Raw genomic sequence first — 18,650 nt, 5'->3', positions numbered from 1 at the left:
CCTGACAAGGGGTTTGACACACTTTTCAGGCTGGCAAGGTTAAAATAGAAAAGGTATTGATTTGCCTTTTACAAGAAAATACTACTTCTTATGTATATTGATGTCTTAACTTCAAAAATATGGTATTCCTTTCACTTGTCATCACTGAATTTCTTCCAAGGACATTAAGGAAGTATTTTTCATTGCATGCTTGACTCCTATTTCATAAAATCAAATTAATGTTAAATTCAGAGAAAAACATTTAAAATAAATGGCCTGATTTAGGATGATATATAAATCGATAGCTTAGAATTTTAGTTTCAATCAAATCCTAAATTTCAGTCCTCTGAAGATGTATTATGGGATATTACATATATAATCCACATCCACTTTTTCAGATAGATTGTTATTGATCTGTATAACAACATAACATTACTTGCTGCTGTGATTTAAACCACATATATGAAAGACAACTGGCACCACATATGTTAATGAATACACAGACACACCATACACTGCGTGTATGCAACAGAAAAGTGATAACACCTTTCCAGAAGGAAAAAGAAAATCCAGTAAAGATATTTGCATTTTACATTTCCCTTAAAAATGAGTCTTTGCTGCTGCAAGGTTGCTCAGCATGAGCAGAAAATAGGCAGTTACATAGAAAACTGCCAGCAGGAGGGTAACCAGCAGACTTTGCCCTCTGTCCCCTGCTACAAATGGACCCTCCAGGACATTTCCAGAGCTGAGATTATCATATTCTGGGAGCAAGGGACAGTTGCTTTTTACTGCCTCTGTGGTTGCTGCACTTATTAAAAACAGCAACTGTGAGACCGCATGCAGAATTTAAGACAAGACTTTCCTCTTCCTCAAGGAGTGATTTCATTTTCTTCCATTTTCTTCTATATAGGGATCATGTCTCCTGTCTTGGCATATTATACTGTTCCACCTTTTTTGTTAGCTTACCCATGTCAAAAGAGCCAAAATATCTGACACTGAAAATCTCTAACAATTACAATTTTAAACTAATGTGTTTGAATAGTTTTAATCTGCCATCCTTCCCCCAAGCTTTCACCTTTCTCTAATCTGTTAGATTTTGAGGTGCCTGTGGCAGACAAGCATTTGTACCACTTCTTTCATGACATTATCAAGAGCATCCCAGGGGTGCATGTTCAGAGCACTCTTAACAGTGCAGCTGTGGGACCTGACATCTTTCTTATCCTCCCAAGGCAGACAAACACCCAGAAACAGAGCAACTTTGGTAGCGGGGAGGTTTTACCACCATGTGCTGTTCAGCCATTTCATTGAGCTCAGCACACCCCACACCACGCCCATGCACATCCTGTCCAAATTCATGTTGTCCACTGTAATTTCTCCCAGACCACACAAAGCCTGCTAACAGCTGCAGTTCCCAAGCATCCTCTGGGGCTGCTTTCAAGCTACTGGAAGTGGAGGATGCTTGACACCTACAAGAGAGTGGTGAAAAAAGCAAGTATTTTTATGTAAAATGCAATTGACAGAGAGGCTCTGAGTTCAGAATAAAGAATCTAAAATAAATTGTGGTCTGGGGAAAATATATATCAAAGATCATTAGAATTTAAAAATTTTAAATGTACTTAAGGATTCCAGCTTGATATCTCCACTTGTCTCTGATGCTTCTACTGTATGTTATCTATTAAATAGTTAGTCAGAGAGTTCCTTTTTTTTTTTTTTTTTTCCTCCCTTGACTCTTGGCAGTCTGTTCCTGCTGCAATGCATGAATTTGCCTTAACTCATTTTAATTAGGTTGACAAGTTAGAAACTCATCAGGATATCAGATATTTAGAAGATATGATTTAGGAAAAGCTCTGACAAAAAGTATTCCAATCGCTTCTTATGATGTCTCACCTCAAAAAACTCCTATTTATAAGAGCATTTGTGGATACCAGTTGTTCTCAAGGTTCAAAGGCACAAAGAACCACATGGGACGTCATATTGTTTGGCTTTGTACTATTCTGTTGATACAGCCATGTTATAATGTTCTTTTGCCGAACCAAGCTGTAAGGATGACAAATAAAGCCCACAGAGGAGCATGGGCCATTTTCTAGGGGCAATGTACCCCTTCCTAGCACAACATTATACAGTTTCTCTTTTCTGCCACCCAGACATAAGCCCTCACACAAAATTTTGGTCTTTTTAGACAATCTGGGAAGGAAAGGGTGTGCATGTATATGCGTGTGTGTGTGTGTGCATGTTTCTCTGCATGTATTTTTCTTAATCATCTGTCTTCTCTGGTTCATAAAGCTTGGGGATTGAGTTTGGTTTCTTTTCTCCATAGGAGGGAGGTGGCACAGAGCCACTTTCAAGTTTGCCCTTCATTTCCCTTTGTTATCCTGCAGGCCAGCTCCAGCAATTGTCTGTCTCACCCACTGGCACTATCCTTCACAGCTCTTCACTCAGTCCTCATCCCTGTACCATTCATTCACCTTCTCTTCCCTCTCAATATGTGTTTGATTGCCCTACTCCTCACCCCTCCTCCCCATTGATTTTTTTTTCCTTTCAGTCAGGATTGTCTTGTTCTTCAACATATGCCTCATAACTTTCCCAGCTGTTGTTGTTCTTCCTCTTTTTCAGACATTTTCTCTCTCTTCTTTGATTCCCTTTCCAGCTCTGTCCAGGACTGTCATTTGTGTATGTCATCCTTCTGTCATTCATACAGACTACAGCCGCCTTCCCAAACCTGGCTCCCACAATAAACTGTACTAACTGAATTAAGTTGCCACCTCCAAGCAAATTAAAACATTTTAGGACAGAGCTTATTTCTCCTCTTCTTTGTCCAACATTTAATTTGCACATCTGTTACTCCTTGAAATGAGCATTCTGCATATGCTACACTTTCTCTGCTACCCTGAAGTCTGCTACCATTTCAAACAAGCTCAGTAATGTAGCAATGTAACATGAAATATTTTTAATATATTGTATCTCCCAAATATTTCTAATACATTGCATCTCCCAACACAGAAGCAGTATCTCCTAACTAAATACAAAGACTTGCTGTGTAAAAATCATTCTGATATTAGGGCTAGTCATATTTCAGCAGTAATCTCTCATAATAAACAGCTATGAGGCTGAGTTATTGCCAGAGTTTACTTGTGACTGTAAATCAGTCTCAACAGATGTTTATTCCTTCATATTCTATTAAGTACCTGAGATTATCCTTGAAATATGTTGGAATAATCAGTATCTGAGATATATTCATTCATACCAAAAGGATCTGCTGATGATAACATCATTGTAACTACACCATTTATTAGCATTCTCAGCAAGGAGGTGATTTTTTCTATCACAATCCTTTAAAATATTTACAGCTGTTGGTTTACCACTATGTCAGAGCATTTCCTTGCCTTTTAGCCTAACTCAATACACTTTCCTACAGAATGGTAAGTATCTGGCATTTGGGACTGCTTGGTTAATAAAAGAGAATTTATAGCTAGCAGCTGACTCGGGAATGCATGCTGTAAACAGAGAAGCAGTTTTCCCCTCTGACTTTCTTACAGAATTTTTGGAGATATTTGACAGTATCTAACACTTGACAGTCCAGTTATGAATAAAGAAATTAATTACCATTTTGCCATAAAAGACAGTGGGCAACCTTCTGGCCCTGCACCCCAAGGTCCTATTTGCAGAGGGTCGGTATGCAACCCATGTGTCATGAATGGAGAGAGTCCTTGTGCTCGCTCTCTACATAGAAATAAATTGTACTCTGGCTGAACGACCTTGAAGGAAATATCTTTACTTGGAAGATTAATGAACTCCTCCTGAATTACTTGTTCACCCAAAGCCCCCATCTCCCAGGTGTACTAGCCAAGTGAGACAGTAGCAGACCTAGGAATAGCTGTGGTAGCTAGTGAAGGGCTTCCTTAAGGTAACAGCAGAAAATACACTTTTATCTGGCTTTTTTAAAATGTTCGGTTTCACTCAAGGTGCATCAGAGGAGTGAGGGCTTAGGTTTGGTGAGACTGATGGAATGATAAACTGTGAGAATGATTGTTTGTAATCTAGAACATCACATCACACACTTGTTTATGTGAAATCCTGGTTCATATCTCATCAAAACTGTCTGTTTGTACATTTGTTTCACAAACTGATTTTTTCATAATGCAAATTAGTTCATCAAAAAGATTCTGTCAAGGTTGGTTTGACATACTTACCTGTCATTCATACACTGTGATAGTCAGTTGCAAATAGGTTGCTCTGTAAGTTGTGGTAATGTCATGACTTTGTGGGTTTGGGGTGAGTTTACTTCTTATAGTTGGATTATTCTGCGTCCCTGGCCTATGTGAATGGTGGCACTCCCCTGCATGGATTCACTCATGCACAGTAATACATGTCAATATCTTTTCTCTCCCTCAATGTGAAACTAACCTGAACTTTCTTCTTTATCCATCTGCTCATCTTCACCTATTCAATACCACTGAAGTCTTCCATTCTGTATCATATTTGATTAATTTTAATGAATAGATTCAGAAGCTACTATATTGGAATAAAAGAGAAAATGTAGACATTATCTTTAAGAAAACTGTCTAAAAATAGAACAAAACTATATCGAAACAGAACATGCTAAATGAATGAAAACCTGGCACAATAGTAAATTTCAGGTAGTGATCTGTGGGTACAAATTATCATTCCTTGTGTTTTTTTCCTAGTCATCAAGGAGGTTTTGGTCAAAACAATAATCACTATCTTTTTCAATGATATGGAAGCAAAAAATAAAGTTCTTGCCAGTAAACTTTGCAGATATCACAGAAACCATGCAATGATAATTGATGAGGAGGACAGGTTTAGCTCTACAGAAGAGCGTGAATCACATGCTAGACTCTGCCCCCGTTATAGATGAGAATGTATGACACATTTACCAGTGGTGTTTGTATTTTGGGAAGCAGTAACTTGGAAGCAGATCTGAGCTGAACATGAGCTCAAAATATGACAGAATAGCTAAGAAAACAGTGGCAATCTTGTACCTAAAAGAAGGGAATTACTAAAGAGAAATGTGAGATGGTGCTAACACATGATGTTTTCTTAGTGAAAGTTTATAATCATTTAATCTGTCAGCACATTGACAACATTAAAATGATAGGAAAGGACCAGAAAAGAATGATGCAAAGTATTAGCAATCTAGAAAATATTCCTAATTCTGAGAGTAAATAAATTCCATCTATTTAAGCTTTGGTAATATATAACAAATATATTGCAAAATGTTAAGTTAGGTTGTAATTTGCAGTACATTGTTGTGTTGACTGCCCACAAATATTTTCTTACCTTGTGGATAATACAATGGTAGTTTTGCCCTGAAGGAAAAGGAGGTTAGCTGTTTTACATTCAGCATGGTCAAAAGTGAATGTGAGGACCACTGCTGTAGAGTAGCTAATGTACTAATTTGTTGCCTGAGAGTAACTTCCCTACATTGCAGCATCCTCAGTGAATTCAAAAGTAGGTTAAAAGATTAGATGGTTAGGACACAAAAATGGAAACATGGGAAGCTGACATATTTTTGTGGTCTCCTCATATTAACAACATCTGGTAGCTAGAAGCTAAAGCTAGAAACATTGATACTGGAAACTAAAAGCTAGTTTCCTAAAGATATTAGATCTATCAATTGCATTCTTGAAGCTAAAAATAGAGTGTTTCTAAAAGCTCATGCAAAGGTTTTGTCTTTGATAGAGGAAATCTCTTAAAAATATTTTGAATCTGGTTTATCCAAGCAGTGACATTACACAAATAATGACATTTCCTTTTAAAAAATCAATAAATTTGTAAGAAATGCCTGCCTAGCATATGGTCTATATACCCACCATATTCCCAGGGATATAAATGATATAAATCTCTGGGCTGAAAATCAGTTTATGGATTCAAGCAATGCTGATATTAAAGTTTGTTGTTGTTGTTGTTGTTGTTGTTCTGTTTTGCTTTGTTTTTGTTTAATTAGCGTTTCTTTATGAATCATCCTTTTTAAATTATGCATTAATAATAAAGAAAGAGATGTCACAGCCAGTTGGAAATGAGAATAAAGTTAGGAAAAGCATGCTGAAGGCTGAGCTCTTACTCTTGCTTGTCAGCATCATAACATCAGATGAGTTGGTTGCACTAGTGTTCAGGTAAAATCTAAACTTGTCATAAACATCTTGTCATCACTGTAGACATATCCATAGAAAAGTTGTCCAAGAAACATGTGTGTTAGATATAAACAATAGCCCTTTTTACTTTTACTTTTTGAAACAAATATGCACGTGCATTTTTTCTGTCCAATAATGTGTTTTTCTGCTGCTTAATAGGATATCATGCTCATCATTTCAGGTTCCTTAACATCTTTTACTCTTATTGATGTCTTTAGGCAGTAAAGAAGGAGCAGATCATACATCTGCGTTCTTAGAGACCAAATCCTGTTCCTAATTCATACCCAAAGCACTCCTTTCCCAGACCTCAAACTCACAAGTTGCAGTGATACAAAAGCTGACAAAAATGACACTTCTTGTCATTTGAATCCAGACAAGAGTTGAATTTCAGTGGAAGAAGTGAGGTAGAATTTGCATGGGATTTTTACTCAAGAAAGTATATCCTATCATAATAGCCTTGGACTTTCTTTGTTGAAAGTTAATATTATGTTTTCAGAAACAAGGTATCTTTGGGTTTGCATACATGCACATATACATGTGGAAACATGGACTTTAAGAAAACTTGAGCCAAAATCTGGTAAGACTCAATTTTCTGTCCAAATCCCTGTGCAGGAGCCTTTGACAGAAGCATTCTCAACTTTCCCAGAGCAGGACCCGATGGACAAGGTTAATCATATGGATTAATTTTGTTGAGGGATCAGAAACCTGAAGCCAGCTCCGTATAATACCTAAATCCCTTAATACAACCAGCAGAGCCACAATGCTTCTGTCCTCTAAAGCTGATGCTTTCTATTACTTTAAAATACCTGCTTATTCATCTTTCTTTTCAGCCCAAGTGCTAAAGGAAGGGTTTTGTGGTTGGAAGAAAGCCAAGCTCACAGTTCAGAAAGTCAGGAGATAAACTACTGGCCTCATTGTACTCAGTAGGACTTTTATCACTGGCTTCAGTTCTTGATTTCACCAAATAGTTTTCTATATGCAAAGCTATATTTCTGTACATCTGTTTGCTTGATCTGTGCATGGAAAGAAAAATAGAAGCACTTCTGAACAGTTTTTGCAGGGACATTAAAGGTTAACCCAGAAAACAATAAGCATGAAAAATTACAGGCACATGTGTACTGTTCAGTAATAATTTCTGTAATGAAAATGCAAAGCTCTAATCTATTGACTCCTAAAGATGCAAGACACTGTCACGGGCAATTTTAGACTGCAGCAAGGCAAACTCCTACCTGGAAGTTGTCAGAATTTTTGATGCTCAAGACCTGAATCTGAATTTTTTTTCTTTGCTCTCATTTTTATTAAAGATCAGCAGAACACCTGGCAATCACAACAGCTGAATAAACTTCATCTTACTATGAATGCGGGGAAAATGGAATGGAATAACTTCTGACAAAGGGAACAATGTGAACATGATATTTGGATACAATCACCTTTTCTCTGTATAACTTAAAGTAGGTAGTGAAAGCTGTTTAATCATATTAACATTTAAGAATATGATTTTATAATAATTAATGGGAGATATCTTAGTTCATTCTCTGTAAATAAATGACCTGAAAAGAAAATATACCTTGCATTAATCTCCCATTTATCAAACTAACAAGCATACACTAGCTAGAGAGTGTAGAAATTATGATACAATTTGAGAAAATCTCATAACAGAGGTTATAATTCCTGCAATCATTAAAACCAAAAAGTATCTGTTTAGAATTCTAAAGATAAGATAAATATGGTCATTTCCTGCTGCACCAGAAGAGCTAAGAGAGCCACCATATGCTTCAGGACATTTGCTTTCTGTCAACCTGTTAAACTAATCTATGATATTACTGAAGCGATTATATAATAGGTATTAATGTATTTATAGCAAGCCAACACTATCTGACTAAAAAATTTCAGTATTTATAGAAGCAAAACAAAACAAAATAAAAAAAACATGAACTACTTATTTGATACTATGAAATACCCTTGGATCTGAATGATGTTACATCTGATGAATGAGAGGTGATCAAGTCAGGTAAAAGTTTTAGTGAAATGGACTTATTATAAAATATTTTACTGATGGCTTTGCTTCTTTATGTATGGTCACAAATATTCATTTACAAGTTGAGTGTAAGTGTATGTAAAAAGATAAGGACACTATCTACATTTACCTACTCTGATCCCAGTTGGCTGCAAAAAGCAGAAGAATCTTCCTGCCACAGTGGTCGCGATTTTCTAGCACTCCTGGGAACCCATCAGTCAGAGCCCGTTTGATTCCTGGATCATCAGCCTTGAAGTTTTTGAACATATCCAGATTTAATTGGCGGTACTGGAAGTACTGAGCCAGCAGTCTGAAGGCTTCCGTTTGATGAAACTTCCTGGCTCGGAGAAATCTCAAGATGAAGGCGTCATCTGTACGTAAAAACCCGATGTCAGGCCTCGTGATGATCATGTCCCTGACTTGCTGGATATCCTGATGCAAAATGTCTGGGTTTTCATTCAGTTCCAGGCGGGCTTTCTCTATAGTCTCTGGACTAAGTCCAGCTTGTAAATGGGTCATCTCTGCAAAAATCTGTTTTCCAAATCCTTAACTTCAGATATTTTAGTGGAAGTGCTGATCCCATTCAACAAATGGTCTTCTGTGAGCGTGAGCCATTCAGAAGCTTTTTGCTATCATACTGATACCTAGCAAATGAAAGTAAAGAGCTTGTCTTATTCCTGCAGAAAGAGTAACAGGCAGTTCATATGTCGTATAATCCATCCAAAGGAAAGTGTTGTTTATTCCATCAGTTTCTAAAAGAAAGAGCAAATACATAAAAGGAAGATTAAATAGGTATATAAAGATTACACAAATGTGTTTCTGAACTTTATATAACCATAAAACTGTTTTGTAGGCTTCATATGTAAGAGGATAACAGCCAAATAATTTCAGAATTTGTGCAATTAAGATAAGACAGTCACTGACAACTTGAACGTATATATTTAAGCTTTCAGAAAGGCAGTCTGATTAATTAACAATTATATATTTTAGCATCTTAGTATTAGAATACCCTTTGCAAAGTTGTTGTCTAAAAGTATGGGAGTTCCCACTTTCCATAACTTCAAGCCCAAGATGACAAAAGCAAAATTGATGATAATTGTTTCCAACACATAACAGAAGCAATATTTCAGCTTTCTAAATATGCAGATTTATACTCATCATAATAAGTCTAACAACTTGTTTGACTTGATTTTATCAGCTGTACTGTCAGCTTGTAGCTTTCCTTGAATTAGCTCCTAAGTTGTTCATAAAACTGTTTAAAAATAAAACAAAACTCCACCAACATCACTGGTGTTTTCTGCTTGGTAAAACATCACTGAAAATATTTCCCATTGAGAGTTAATTTATCTTCATGGGAAATATCCCATGAATAAAGTGTTTGATGAATCCAGTCTTACAGGGTTGTTGTTTTAGCTGCAAAGATATATATTTTACGTCAAATTCTTATTTTCAGTACCTTGTAGCTTTCTTGAATATTTAGTTCTGAATTTCATTTTCTTTTTCATTCTTGTACTTTACCTAGAATTTGTTTTTATGAGTGTTAGAAGTGATGCTTAAGCTGTTATGTATGAGCAAAACGGTACAGTGAATCTCGTACATTTCAGTGACATAATTAGCAAGAGGCTGTCATCGAAGTCTGTGTAGTTACACTTGTGTGAAATAAGATCAAGGTCTGTTCCAATGTGAAATGTGCATGAAGAAAGATCAAGATCCATCCAATTTTTCAGCCATCACAAAAACAGACAAGCAAACAAAATAAAACAAAATAAAAAACACTGCCTAACAAATTTATCTCTCTCTCTAATTTCTGAAAAAGAAAATTTGGTTGTAAAACTTAAAAGGGAATCCCCGAGTGAAAGGCATGCTTTATTTTATTTGAGGAAAGCTGTTTGGAAAGTTATGAATTATTTATAGAACAAACACTGTTTCACTCTGCTGCTCTCCTAGATTCAGTGTTCTCATATCAAACCAAGGGGACAGCAGCAGCCAGAGCATTTCCTAGATGGGAGTGCTCAAACTTACACTGCAGGATGTGGAAGTTAATCAGCACAAGGGAACCTCAATTTCCCTGTTTTGTAAACTTGCATGTCATTGATACAAACTACACTTTAGATGCCACAGCTGCACCTCCAGGATAAGATCCCTAAATTTGAATATATTGTTTCTGCATATTTGCTTAAAGGACATTTGTGGTGTCAGGTAAGAGAAAAAGTCCCCAAGCTTTTCATTCAACAGCAACATGCAGTTGACTTCCCTGTGGGTGGGTTTGCTCAAAGGGACTTTGCTAAGCAGCCTCTTTCAGTATTTGCTGTGGAGTTGGAGATATGTAGAGCTACCTGCAGGGCAGAGTACCCGATGATTCAGCATCAGCCTGGGAAAACTTAGGAAAAGACAGGAAGGCTGTCTTTGCCAAGTCACTACAGAGTGTGAAAGACTCCAGAAAAACATGCCCTGAAGTCTTGAGGGGGCTGCAGGTTACTCAATTCTTAAAGAAATAAGGGTTTTATTAAAGATGGGTTACATGCATAAAAAATAATGCCTTCCTCTTGCCTTTATTAGACCAAATTAGGATAACACTGCTGGTGTCAACAGAATTCTGCTGATGTAAAATTAATGTAAGGCTTTGGAAAATCAGGCCAATAATCTGTGCTTTAAATCTCAAATTAATGGTGGCATTAGCATTTTATTGCATTAATCATGTTTTGAGTTAGAATTGCCTCCACAGAGCTAGTTAGGTGTGCTTAAGTATGACACTGTCACAGGGGGATCAGAGTGCCCAGAGACACCTGGCTGCACTCGAGGGTGCTCAGTAGAGGAGGGGTGGAAGCCAGGAGCCCATCCGGGGTCTGTGTCAGCTCTGACTCATTCATTATGAATTTGAACACTTTTGGAGCTACTGTGACTTGTGGCTGTTAAATGTGACCTCAGTGTTTTCACCCATTTTGTGAGAGTTTATGGGCGTAAAAGACATCCCTTGCTCTGCTCCTTTTCAGACTCACATCTCCCCTGAGATACTTCTTCGGAAATGAGGCAAGTTTCTGAAAGGTCAACTGCGGGCTGCTCCAGAAGGAAATGGGGACAGATCAAGAAGGGAAAGTCTGTCTCTTTGGATCTCCTCATAGGGTTCCCAATCAGTTAGTGTCAAAAATTATGCTACTTATTATCATCAAATTTTCCAATTGTTTTTACCTTAGTTAAATTTATTAGCACCTTTCATCCCGAGGATGATCCCAAGGTGACAGAGCTAAGGTCCTCTCCTGTCAGACTTTGTTGCCAAAAAGCAATTTACAAATATTTACTTTAACAAAATAAACATTCTAAAATGCATGTCAGAGTTTTCTGGTGGTGAGTTGAACTACAGGGATGGGATACAGAATCTATAGATTATTCTAATTATCAGCTGGAGCAACCTTTTCACTAAAATGCTTTACTGGCATAATGTTATATATTTCAAAATAATCCAAAATGTCTATGAGCAGTATTGTCACTGTCTGAATCATAACACAAATCATGAGGTTAGTAATCCTGTCTAGCACCATCGACTTCAAGGAGTTTGATTTATATCTGTGGATGACTTAGTTCTCCCCCTGTTTACCTTGACAATAAATTTAATGCTCCATAGCTACCCAGTTTAATTGTCACTGTGCTTTCTCAAATGGTGCTGATTTATCCTGATTCCCAAAGGTATTGCAGAAGCACCTTCTCCATTTTCATCTCCTCCCACACATGGCAGTTTCTCCTCGTCTGGTGTTGTGTATAACTCTAATCCATCTGCCAGTTTTTCAGGTGTTTACATCTTTGTTCTGCATTTTTTTTCCAAATGAAGATGCTGGTCTTTTTTTTATTATTATTATATATATTTTTTCAATTTTGCTACATGTTGGCACACTAGACTCTTTGTTATAGTCTCAACAGCTGCTTTTCTGTGTTGTGACTCTTTGTTCCCAAGGGACTATTTGCTCTCCTAATGTCTTTTCACAGCCATTTACAATAAATCATCCCTTCAAAGGAACAAACCCAAGCTTTAAACAAGAAAAAATAATTAACAGAGGTATGAAACACAATTTATTAATACAGTAAAAAAGGGGAAAATTTTGACCAGAATTGTGGTGTCATATATGATTACAGCTTATTCATATTATTTTTTGTCACAAGACAATGACAAGGGACAGAGAGTGGCTTTAGGAAAAGTAAAATACTAAAGTAGGATATGGTCTTCAGACAAACAAACAGCTTATATATTTTTTCCTGACCCTCAAAAATAAGTCTTGGTTGATAATAAAATTTATTGCAATACTTAATTATTAACTACAATGAAAATAATATTTTAAGAATGCATATTTAGCACTTTCTGTTCAAAGATCTTAACATGCTTTACTACTCTCTCTTCAATGGCAGCTTCTGGATCATCATTCAACACCTATCTGCCCTACAGCTGGAAAATTGGCCCAAACTGTCCTCAGTGAACATGACGCTTGTCTGGTCCATTTTGTTCTTGCCCACTTTGCAGTCTCTGCAACACCATTTGCCCCTTGGAGGATTGTCCTCATGTCCATTTGGCCCTTCCTCATACATTTAAATTCCAGACAGATTTGAGGGGTCTCTGTCTAATGAGAGTTTTCCATTCAGTTCAAAGCTACACACCACGTGAAAGTTCATTACTGCAGCTTTCAGATGGGGAAGGCTCTGGGCTTTGATCCTCACCTGGTGTTAATAGTCATCATTGTTATGATTTGTTTAATTATATAATTCATAGATCCCAGCATTCATACAGATATTAGCTCTTAAAATCATGCCAGAAAAGAAGGGAGTGGGCAGGGAGGGCGGGAAAATGGTAGTCTAGAATGATTTCATTTCAGAGTGTGGGTGTCATCTCATTAAATTGCTTTCTAAAAAATATTTTGATGTTAACTGTGGAAAACATCTGTGGGCTATGTTCTGCTTAGAAGGGATTTCTTCATAAGGGCAGGGGAAGATGGATCCATAGCTGCACTTGTAGGAATGGCTCCTATGGCCCTTTGTGGTCTTGGGTACTTTAGCAGGAACCCAAACTGGAGATGGAGTGCTCAGGTACAGAAAGAGATGTACCCTGGCTCCATGAAATTTCAAAAAAGGGGTGAGAAAATCTGACTCTTTCTTGTCCTTGGCTGCAGGATCCTGGCATCCAGCACAGCCAATAGGGAGAAGTACAGCCCTGAGTGATTTGCCTGCAGTTACGGAGGACACATTTCACAGAGCTGGGAACAGGGCATACATCTCCTGAGCAGCAAGCGTACATGTTAACACCTGGGCAACCTTTCCAGAATACTCTGCATCATGCAAAAAATATGAAACCATATTGCACACTAGGAAATAAGGAGGTAGACTGCAATGTTCCCTGTTTCCCCAGCATAAGGAGAAGCTTCACTGGCCCAATCAGGACCCCAAAAGTGTATAATTTCTTTATGCTTTTGGCAAGAGTTAACCCCCTATGGGGGACCCCAGCAGGCCTGTTTCACGTCCCAATTCCATAGCCTGACTGCCGCTCAGACTTATGAATGTCTCCTACAGACCTTTCCTAAGGGATAAGATTCTCCCAATGAACCTAAATGAGTTAAACATTGCAAGCCTTTCGCATTCAATGCCTCGAGTTCCTGTAAACATTTGCTAGGGAACTATTACTCCTCTTCAATATTAAAACAGGAAACATTTCTGACTCTAACAGCTGTGTGGGGAGTTTGATGTTTTCTCACACTTTCCTGGGTTGTGATCTCCTTGCTCAGGTGCAAAGCCTAACATTTCCTTCAATCCAGTAAAAACAATATATCATACATCCCTACGCCCCTTGTATTACAGTCTTCTTGTCAGCTTGAGTCAGTTACAGGTTACCCCTTGGGTCACATCTATCTGTCCAACAGTGGTAATTTAGCCATGGCTCAGCACAAAACATGGCAGCAACTCAACTGAACCTTGTAGCTCCCTGCACAGTAAGTAGGGCAGGCATGTCTGCAGCACTGACCTGCAGCTGCCCTGCTGCTGCTGCAAGCTGACGGGCATCAGGAGAGACTGACAAGGTTGTCTGATAGATGTGGAATAAACAGATTGCCTCACTATCTTTTGACACAAAATTTGCAAAGTTATTGTCAACCTGAATATTAAAGAAATAGGACTACAAGCCGAGCAGGGAAACTCAGAGAACCTGTAAATAAAAAAGTTAAGCAAAATGACTGTGAACTAAATGTGTTTACTTCTATCTTTCTCCAGATAATTATTTTAAAGTTTTACATACTTAACCACAGATAAACTGCAGTTCCCTGTGGGAATGTGATGCCTGTCCCATGGAATGTCAAACAAGCAGCAGGCTATGTGGGACTTCCATGTCGGTCATGAACTGGAAGTGTCACCATGCAAAAAGCATCCTGGCCACTACTGGATAAAGAAATCATTTTTTTACATTGTATAGGAACTTCCTTCAGCAGAAATTATCAGCAGTATATAAAACATGAATTCTTACCCCCAAGAATGATAATTAAGCTATGTGTAGAAATCTGATAGCACAGGATGATAATACTGGTTCCTGAAAACCCCTAAATGCATTGTAGAAGTTGTATTATGCCATCTATACAAAGATATACAGAAGAAGGAAGAAAATATATAATCAAGATATTTAATTCTACATCTTTAGTAACGTGAAGTTTATCTGATTTTAAGGGGCTTTTGCTACATATTATAAAACAAACAAACAAACAAACAAAAAATGCTCTTTTAAAAATATTAAATTAAATGATTGTATATTATTGCCCTGTCAAGTGGAAACTTAGTTCATTACACATTATGACTGAAAATAGTATCTGCCATCCTGTGGGGTGGCAGAGGGAGGAAAGAAAGGAAGGGAGGTGGGGTAAAGAGAATGAAAGGAGAGAAAAAAAGGAAGGAAGGGAGGAAAGGAGGAAAGGATAGAAGGGAGGAAGGGATGGAAGGAAGGGAGGGAGGGAGGGAGGGAGGAAGGAAGGAAGGAAGGAGGGAAGGAAGGAAGGAAGGAAGGAAGGAAGGAAGGAAGGAAGGAAGGAAGGAAGGAAGGAAGGAAGGAAGGAAGGAAGGAAGGAAGGGAGGAAAAAGTTTAATATAATTTGATAATGCTTTGTATGTTCATTTTCTCAGTGGAGCAACATGTTAGACTTAAGGACTTTCTTTGTACAAATACTACTCAAAAAAAAAAAAAAAAAAAAGAAAGAAAGAAAACAGCTGTTTTTAGAAAACAGCTAAATTCTAAGAGCAGTAGTAATATCAAGAGGTAAAGGACTTACAATCATCTGCCAAAAACTCTATGAACTTCTGTTCACTGAACTTCCCCCTTTATAAAAGGCTGATGTTCCCACCTGTTTTAACTTGTAGGATCTGATTGTCACATCTCGTATGCGTATGTGCCAGACACCATAGCAATGGGCTGTGAGAGAATATAATTTTTTTTATTTTTATTTTTTGCAAAACAATAGTACTAATACTTCAGTAATTGCACACCTAAATTAAAAACTGCAGAAGTTTACAGTCCTAGTTTGATGGAAATATTCTCCGTCATTTTACGAGGATGATCATTTGTATTTTAACTGACATGGTCCCCTTTTGGAAGACACAGAGGCTGCTGTTACATGTTTCAATGAAACACCTTCTGTGTTCAAAGCACTCAGAGTTTAGAGAATTATGGTTCAATGTGCTTGGGCTGATTCTGCAGTCCCTTTATTGCCAAACTCAGTTGCACTGCTTAATCTGCTACTCAGCAGCACTCGGTGCTAGTCAGTATAAGAGTATCTGGTCTCTGCACCAGATTCTGTCAGAAATTATGAAATAATAAAATAAGAATGGCAAGGTTCTTAGAACAGGTTACATTATTGTTTCTTGTTTTGCATACACGTTACAAGTCTAATCTTTAGAAACTACTCAATAGTTTTCAAAGGTGGATGAGTCAACAAAATTGCTAAGATAAGCAGCAACATTCTATAGCAGATACATATCAGACCCGATTATGCTGACAACATAAACTGTCCCTGCAAACTTCATGCTGGGAAACAGACTACAAAGCAGGGAAATATCTATAAGGTTATCTGACTTATCACTATATAAGAAAGAAAATCCTTACCTTTGCTATGCAACACTTGACATAATACTGTTACATAATATGTCATTTAGATGTTGGCATTGCATTAACTTTTGTTACAGGAGAAAATCCGTGTTATCATCTGATTACTCAGAAAGCACATGAAAGCAGCCTTTCTGTAATTTAATTTTTCCTTCCAAATATGATCCAGTCACTGTTTAGTGATGGACAATGACTAGCCATCTGCTCCTTAACTTCATTATTCCTGGAGCTTGTTTAGATTTAGGAATCAGCATTTTGAAAGGGAAAGCTCTCTTCTTCCTCTGACCTTCTTCAACCCCCCACCGCTCCCACCAGGATTACACCACTGTAAGACAGAATTAAAGTCAAGCCAGCAGTATGCATGGGGTTGCTCCAGCAGTTATTTGGTTTATGTTTATTTTCTGTATGAAGCCCTCTCTGACCACGCTCACTGCTTGCAGAGACCACAACTTAATTCTTGACTTCCTCCAGTACAGGATCCAGGGGGGTAGGAATGATTCAGCCTACTTCTTCCCTGCACACATTACTCATCACTGGCCTTTGGGAAAGCAGAACATTTGACTGACCCTGCAGTCTCCCTCCCCAGTCTCTCACCCCTCCTCTGGGCTGAATGTACCTGGTCAAAACAGGCATCAATTTGCTGAGAAGCAAACAGGTATCTGCTTGTGTTTGGCAAGCTGCTATCTGTCTGCAGTTAGCTGGGGTCTCTACTTGGTGACTTAACTCCCAGCTTTAACCCTTGCCCCTCCATCCTCCTTGCCTCTCATCTACTCTGAAATTGGATCTAGACTTTCCCTTCCAACTTGTACGCTTTCCCCTGCTTCCCCAGGCTAGTGATGGAGAAAGAAAGCAGGAGGGGTAGATGGGGCAGGAAAGAAAGGAAGGGGGAGAAACTGGGGCAGGGAGGCAGGAGAGCAGAGCAGGGAGAGCAGGGAAGAGAGTAGACAGGAGAGGAAGAAGCAGGAAGGCAGGAGGCAGAGAGGCAGGGCAAGGAGAATAGGAGGCAGAAGAGACAGGGTAGGTAGGAGGTAGGAAGCAGGGAAGGGAAGAAAGGCGGGGGGTGTAAGGGAAGTAGGGCAGGCAGGGGAAGTAGGACAGTTAAGAAACGCAGGCATCAGGGCACGGAGGAGAGAGGCAGGGCAGACAGTGAGCTGGGGAAAGAGGGAGGCAGAGAGCACCGAGGCAAGACAGGCAGGAGAGGCAGGGAGCAGGGGAAGGAGGCAGGGAGGGAGCAGGCCAGGTAGGAGGTGGGGGGGGGGGAGGCAGGGACCAGGGAGTCAGGACAGGCAAAAGAGTCAGAGTAAGAGAAGAAAGGTAGGAGGGGTAGAGAAGGGTAGGAAGGGTTGGAAGGGTAGGAAGGGCAGGAGGGGTAGGAAGGGCAGGAGGGGTAGGAGGGGTAGAAAGGGTAGGAGGGGTGGGAAGGGTGGGAAGGGTAGGAAGGGAAGGAGGGGTAGAAAGGGTAGGAGAGGTGGGAAGGGTAGGAAGGCAGGGAGCAGGGCAGGCATGGAATGGGTAGCAGTTAAGAGCAGGGCAGGCAGGAGCAGGCAGGGGCAGGCAGGGGCAGGCAGGGGAAGGCAGGGACAGGCAGGGACAAGCAGGGGAAGGCAGGGGCAGGTGGGGCAGGCAGGGACAGGCAGGGACAGGCAGGAGCAGTGCAGGCAGGAGCAGTGCAGGCAGGAGCAGGCAGGGCTCGGAGCCGCCCGCAGCGCGGCCGGAGCTGTCCGCCCGGCGGGTGCTGAAACGCCGCAGCCCGGGCCCGGAGGCGCGGAGAGGAGGGGGGGGGACGGGATCGCGGCGAGCCGCCCTGCCGCAAACCGAGAAAAGACAAATCCAAATACCTGCACAGAGCCAGGCAGCCTGCCGCCGGGAGGGTTTGGGTTTTGTTTTTTTTTTTTTATCCCCCTGTAGGTGTCCTTGCTGTTGAGCTGGGTGGGTGAGCAAGATCTCCCGGCTCCCAGGTTCAGGCTCAGATCTCTCTAGAAAACTGTGAATGAGCGAGCGCCAGCTCCACGGGGCTATGATTTTTTTTTTTTTTTTTTTTTTTTTTTTTTTTTTTTGGTAGGAGGCGTGTGCACCAAAGCCTGGGTCCTTCCACTCGGCGGCTGCCGTCCCCCTGGGTCCTAAGCCCTCCTGCCGCCCGCCCGGCTGCCTCCCGGCGCTCCCAGGCTGCGGGCTCGGCGCTCCGCCACCGCCGGGGGAGTGGTGACAAAGGAGCCGCGGGCTGCCGACAGCCGGGAGAGCAGCAGCACAGCCGGGCAGTGCGAGCTTAGCAGCGTGGGCTTTCGCCTGGTGACACGGTCTTCGCCGCCTTTATTTCGCTCATCCCCTCTTTCCCGGGGAAAGTCGGGGAGAGCACAACCTCCTGCGACATTTACAGCAGCCACGG

At 40.0% G+C, this 18,650-nt stretch overlaps 1 protein-coding gene across 1 annotated transcript in view; it reads right to left on the bottom strand.

The window, feature by feature from the left end:
• CLVS1 (clavesin 1) overlaps positions 1-18,403 on the bottom strand; it is a 101,669-nt gene extending 83,266 nt beyond the window's left edge. Inside the window, exons 1-2 of the mRNA XM_032182194.1 lie at positions 18,103-18,403; positions 8,279-8,900 (exon numbers count right to left, since the gene is read on the bottom strand). Coding sequence (XP_032038085.1) covers positions 8,279-8,667 — 389 coding nt within the window. The 5' untranslated portion in view covers positions 8,668-8,900; positions 18,103-18,403. The remainder of the gene's footprint in view (positions 1-8,278; positions 8,901-18,102) is intronic.
• Between the last annotated feature and the right edge of the window lie 247 nt (positions 18,404-18,650).

The sequence above is a fragment of the Aythya fuligula genome, chromosome 2 (assembly GCF_009819795.1).
Source record: "Aythya fuligula isolate bAytFul2 chromosome 2, bAytFul2.pri, whole genome shotgun sequence".
Classification (NCBI taxonomy): Eukaryota; Metazoa; Chordata; class Aves; order Anseriformes; family Anatidae; genus Aythya; species Aythya fuligula.
Note: the sequence above shows the minus strand (reverse complement) of the source record. Positions and strands in the feature narration are given on the sequence as shown.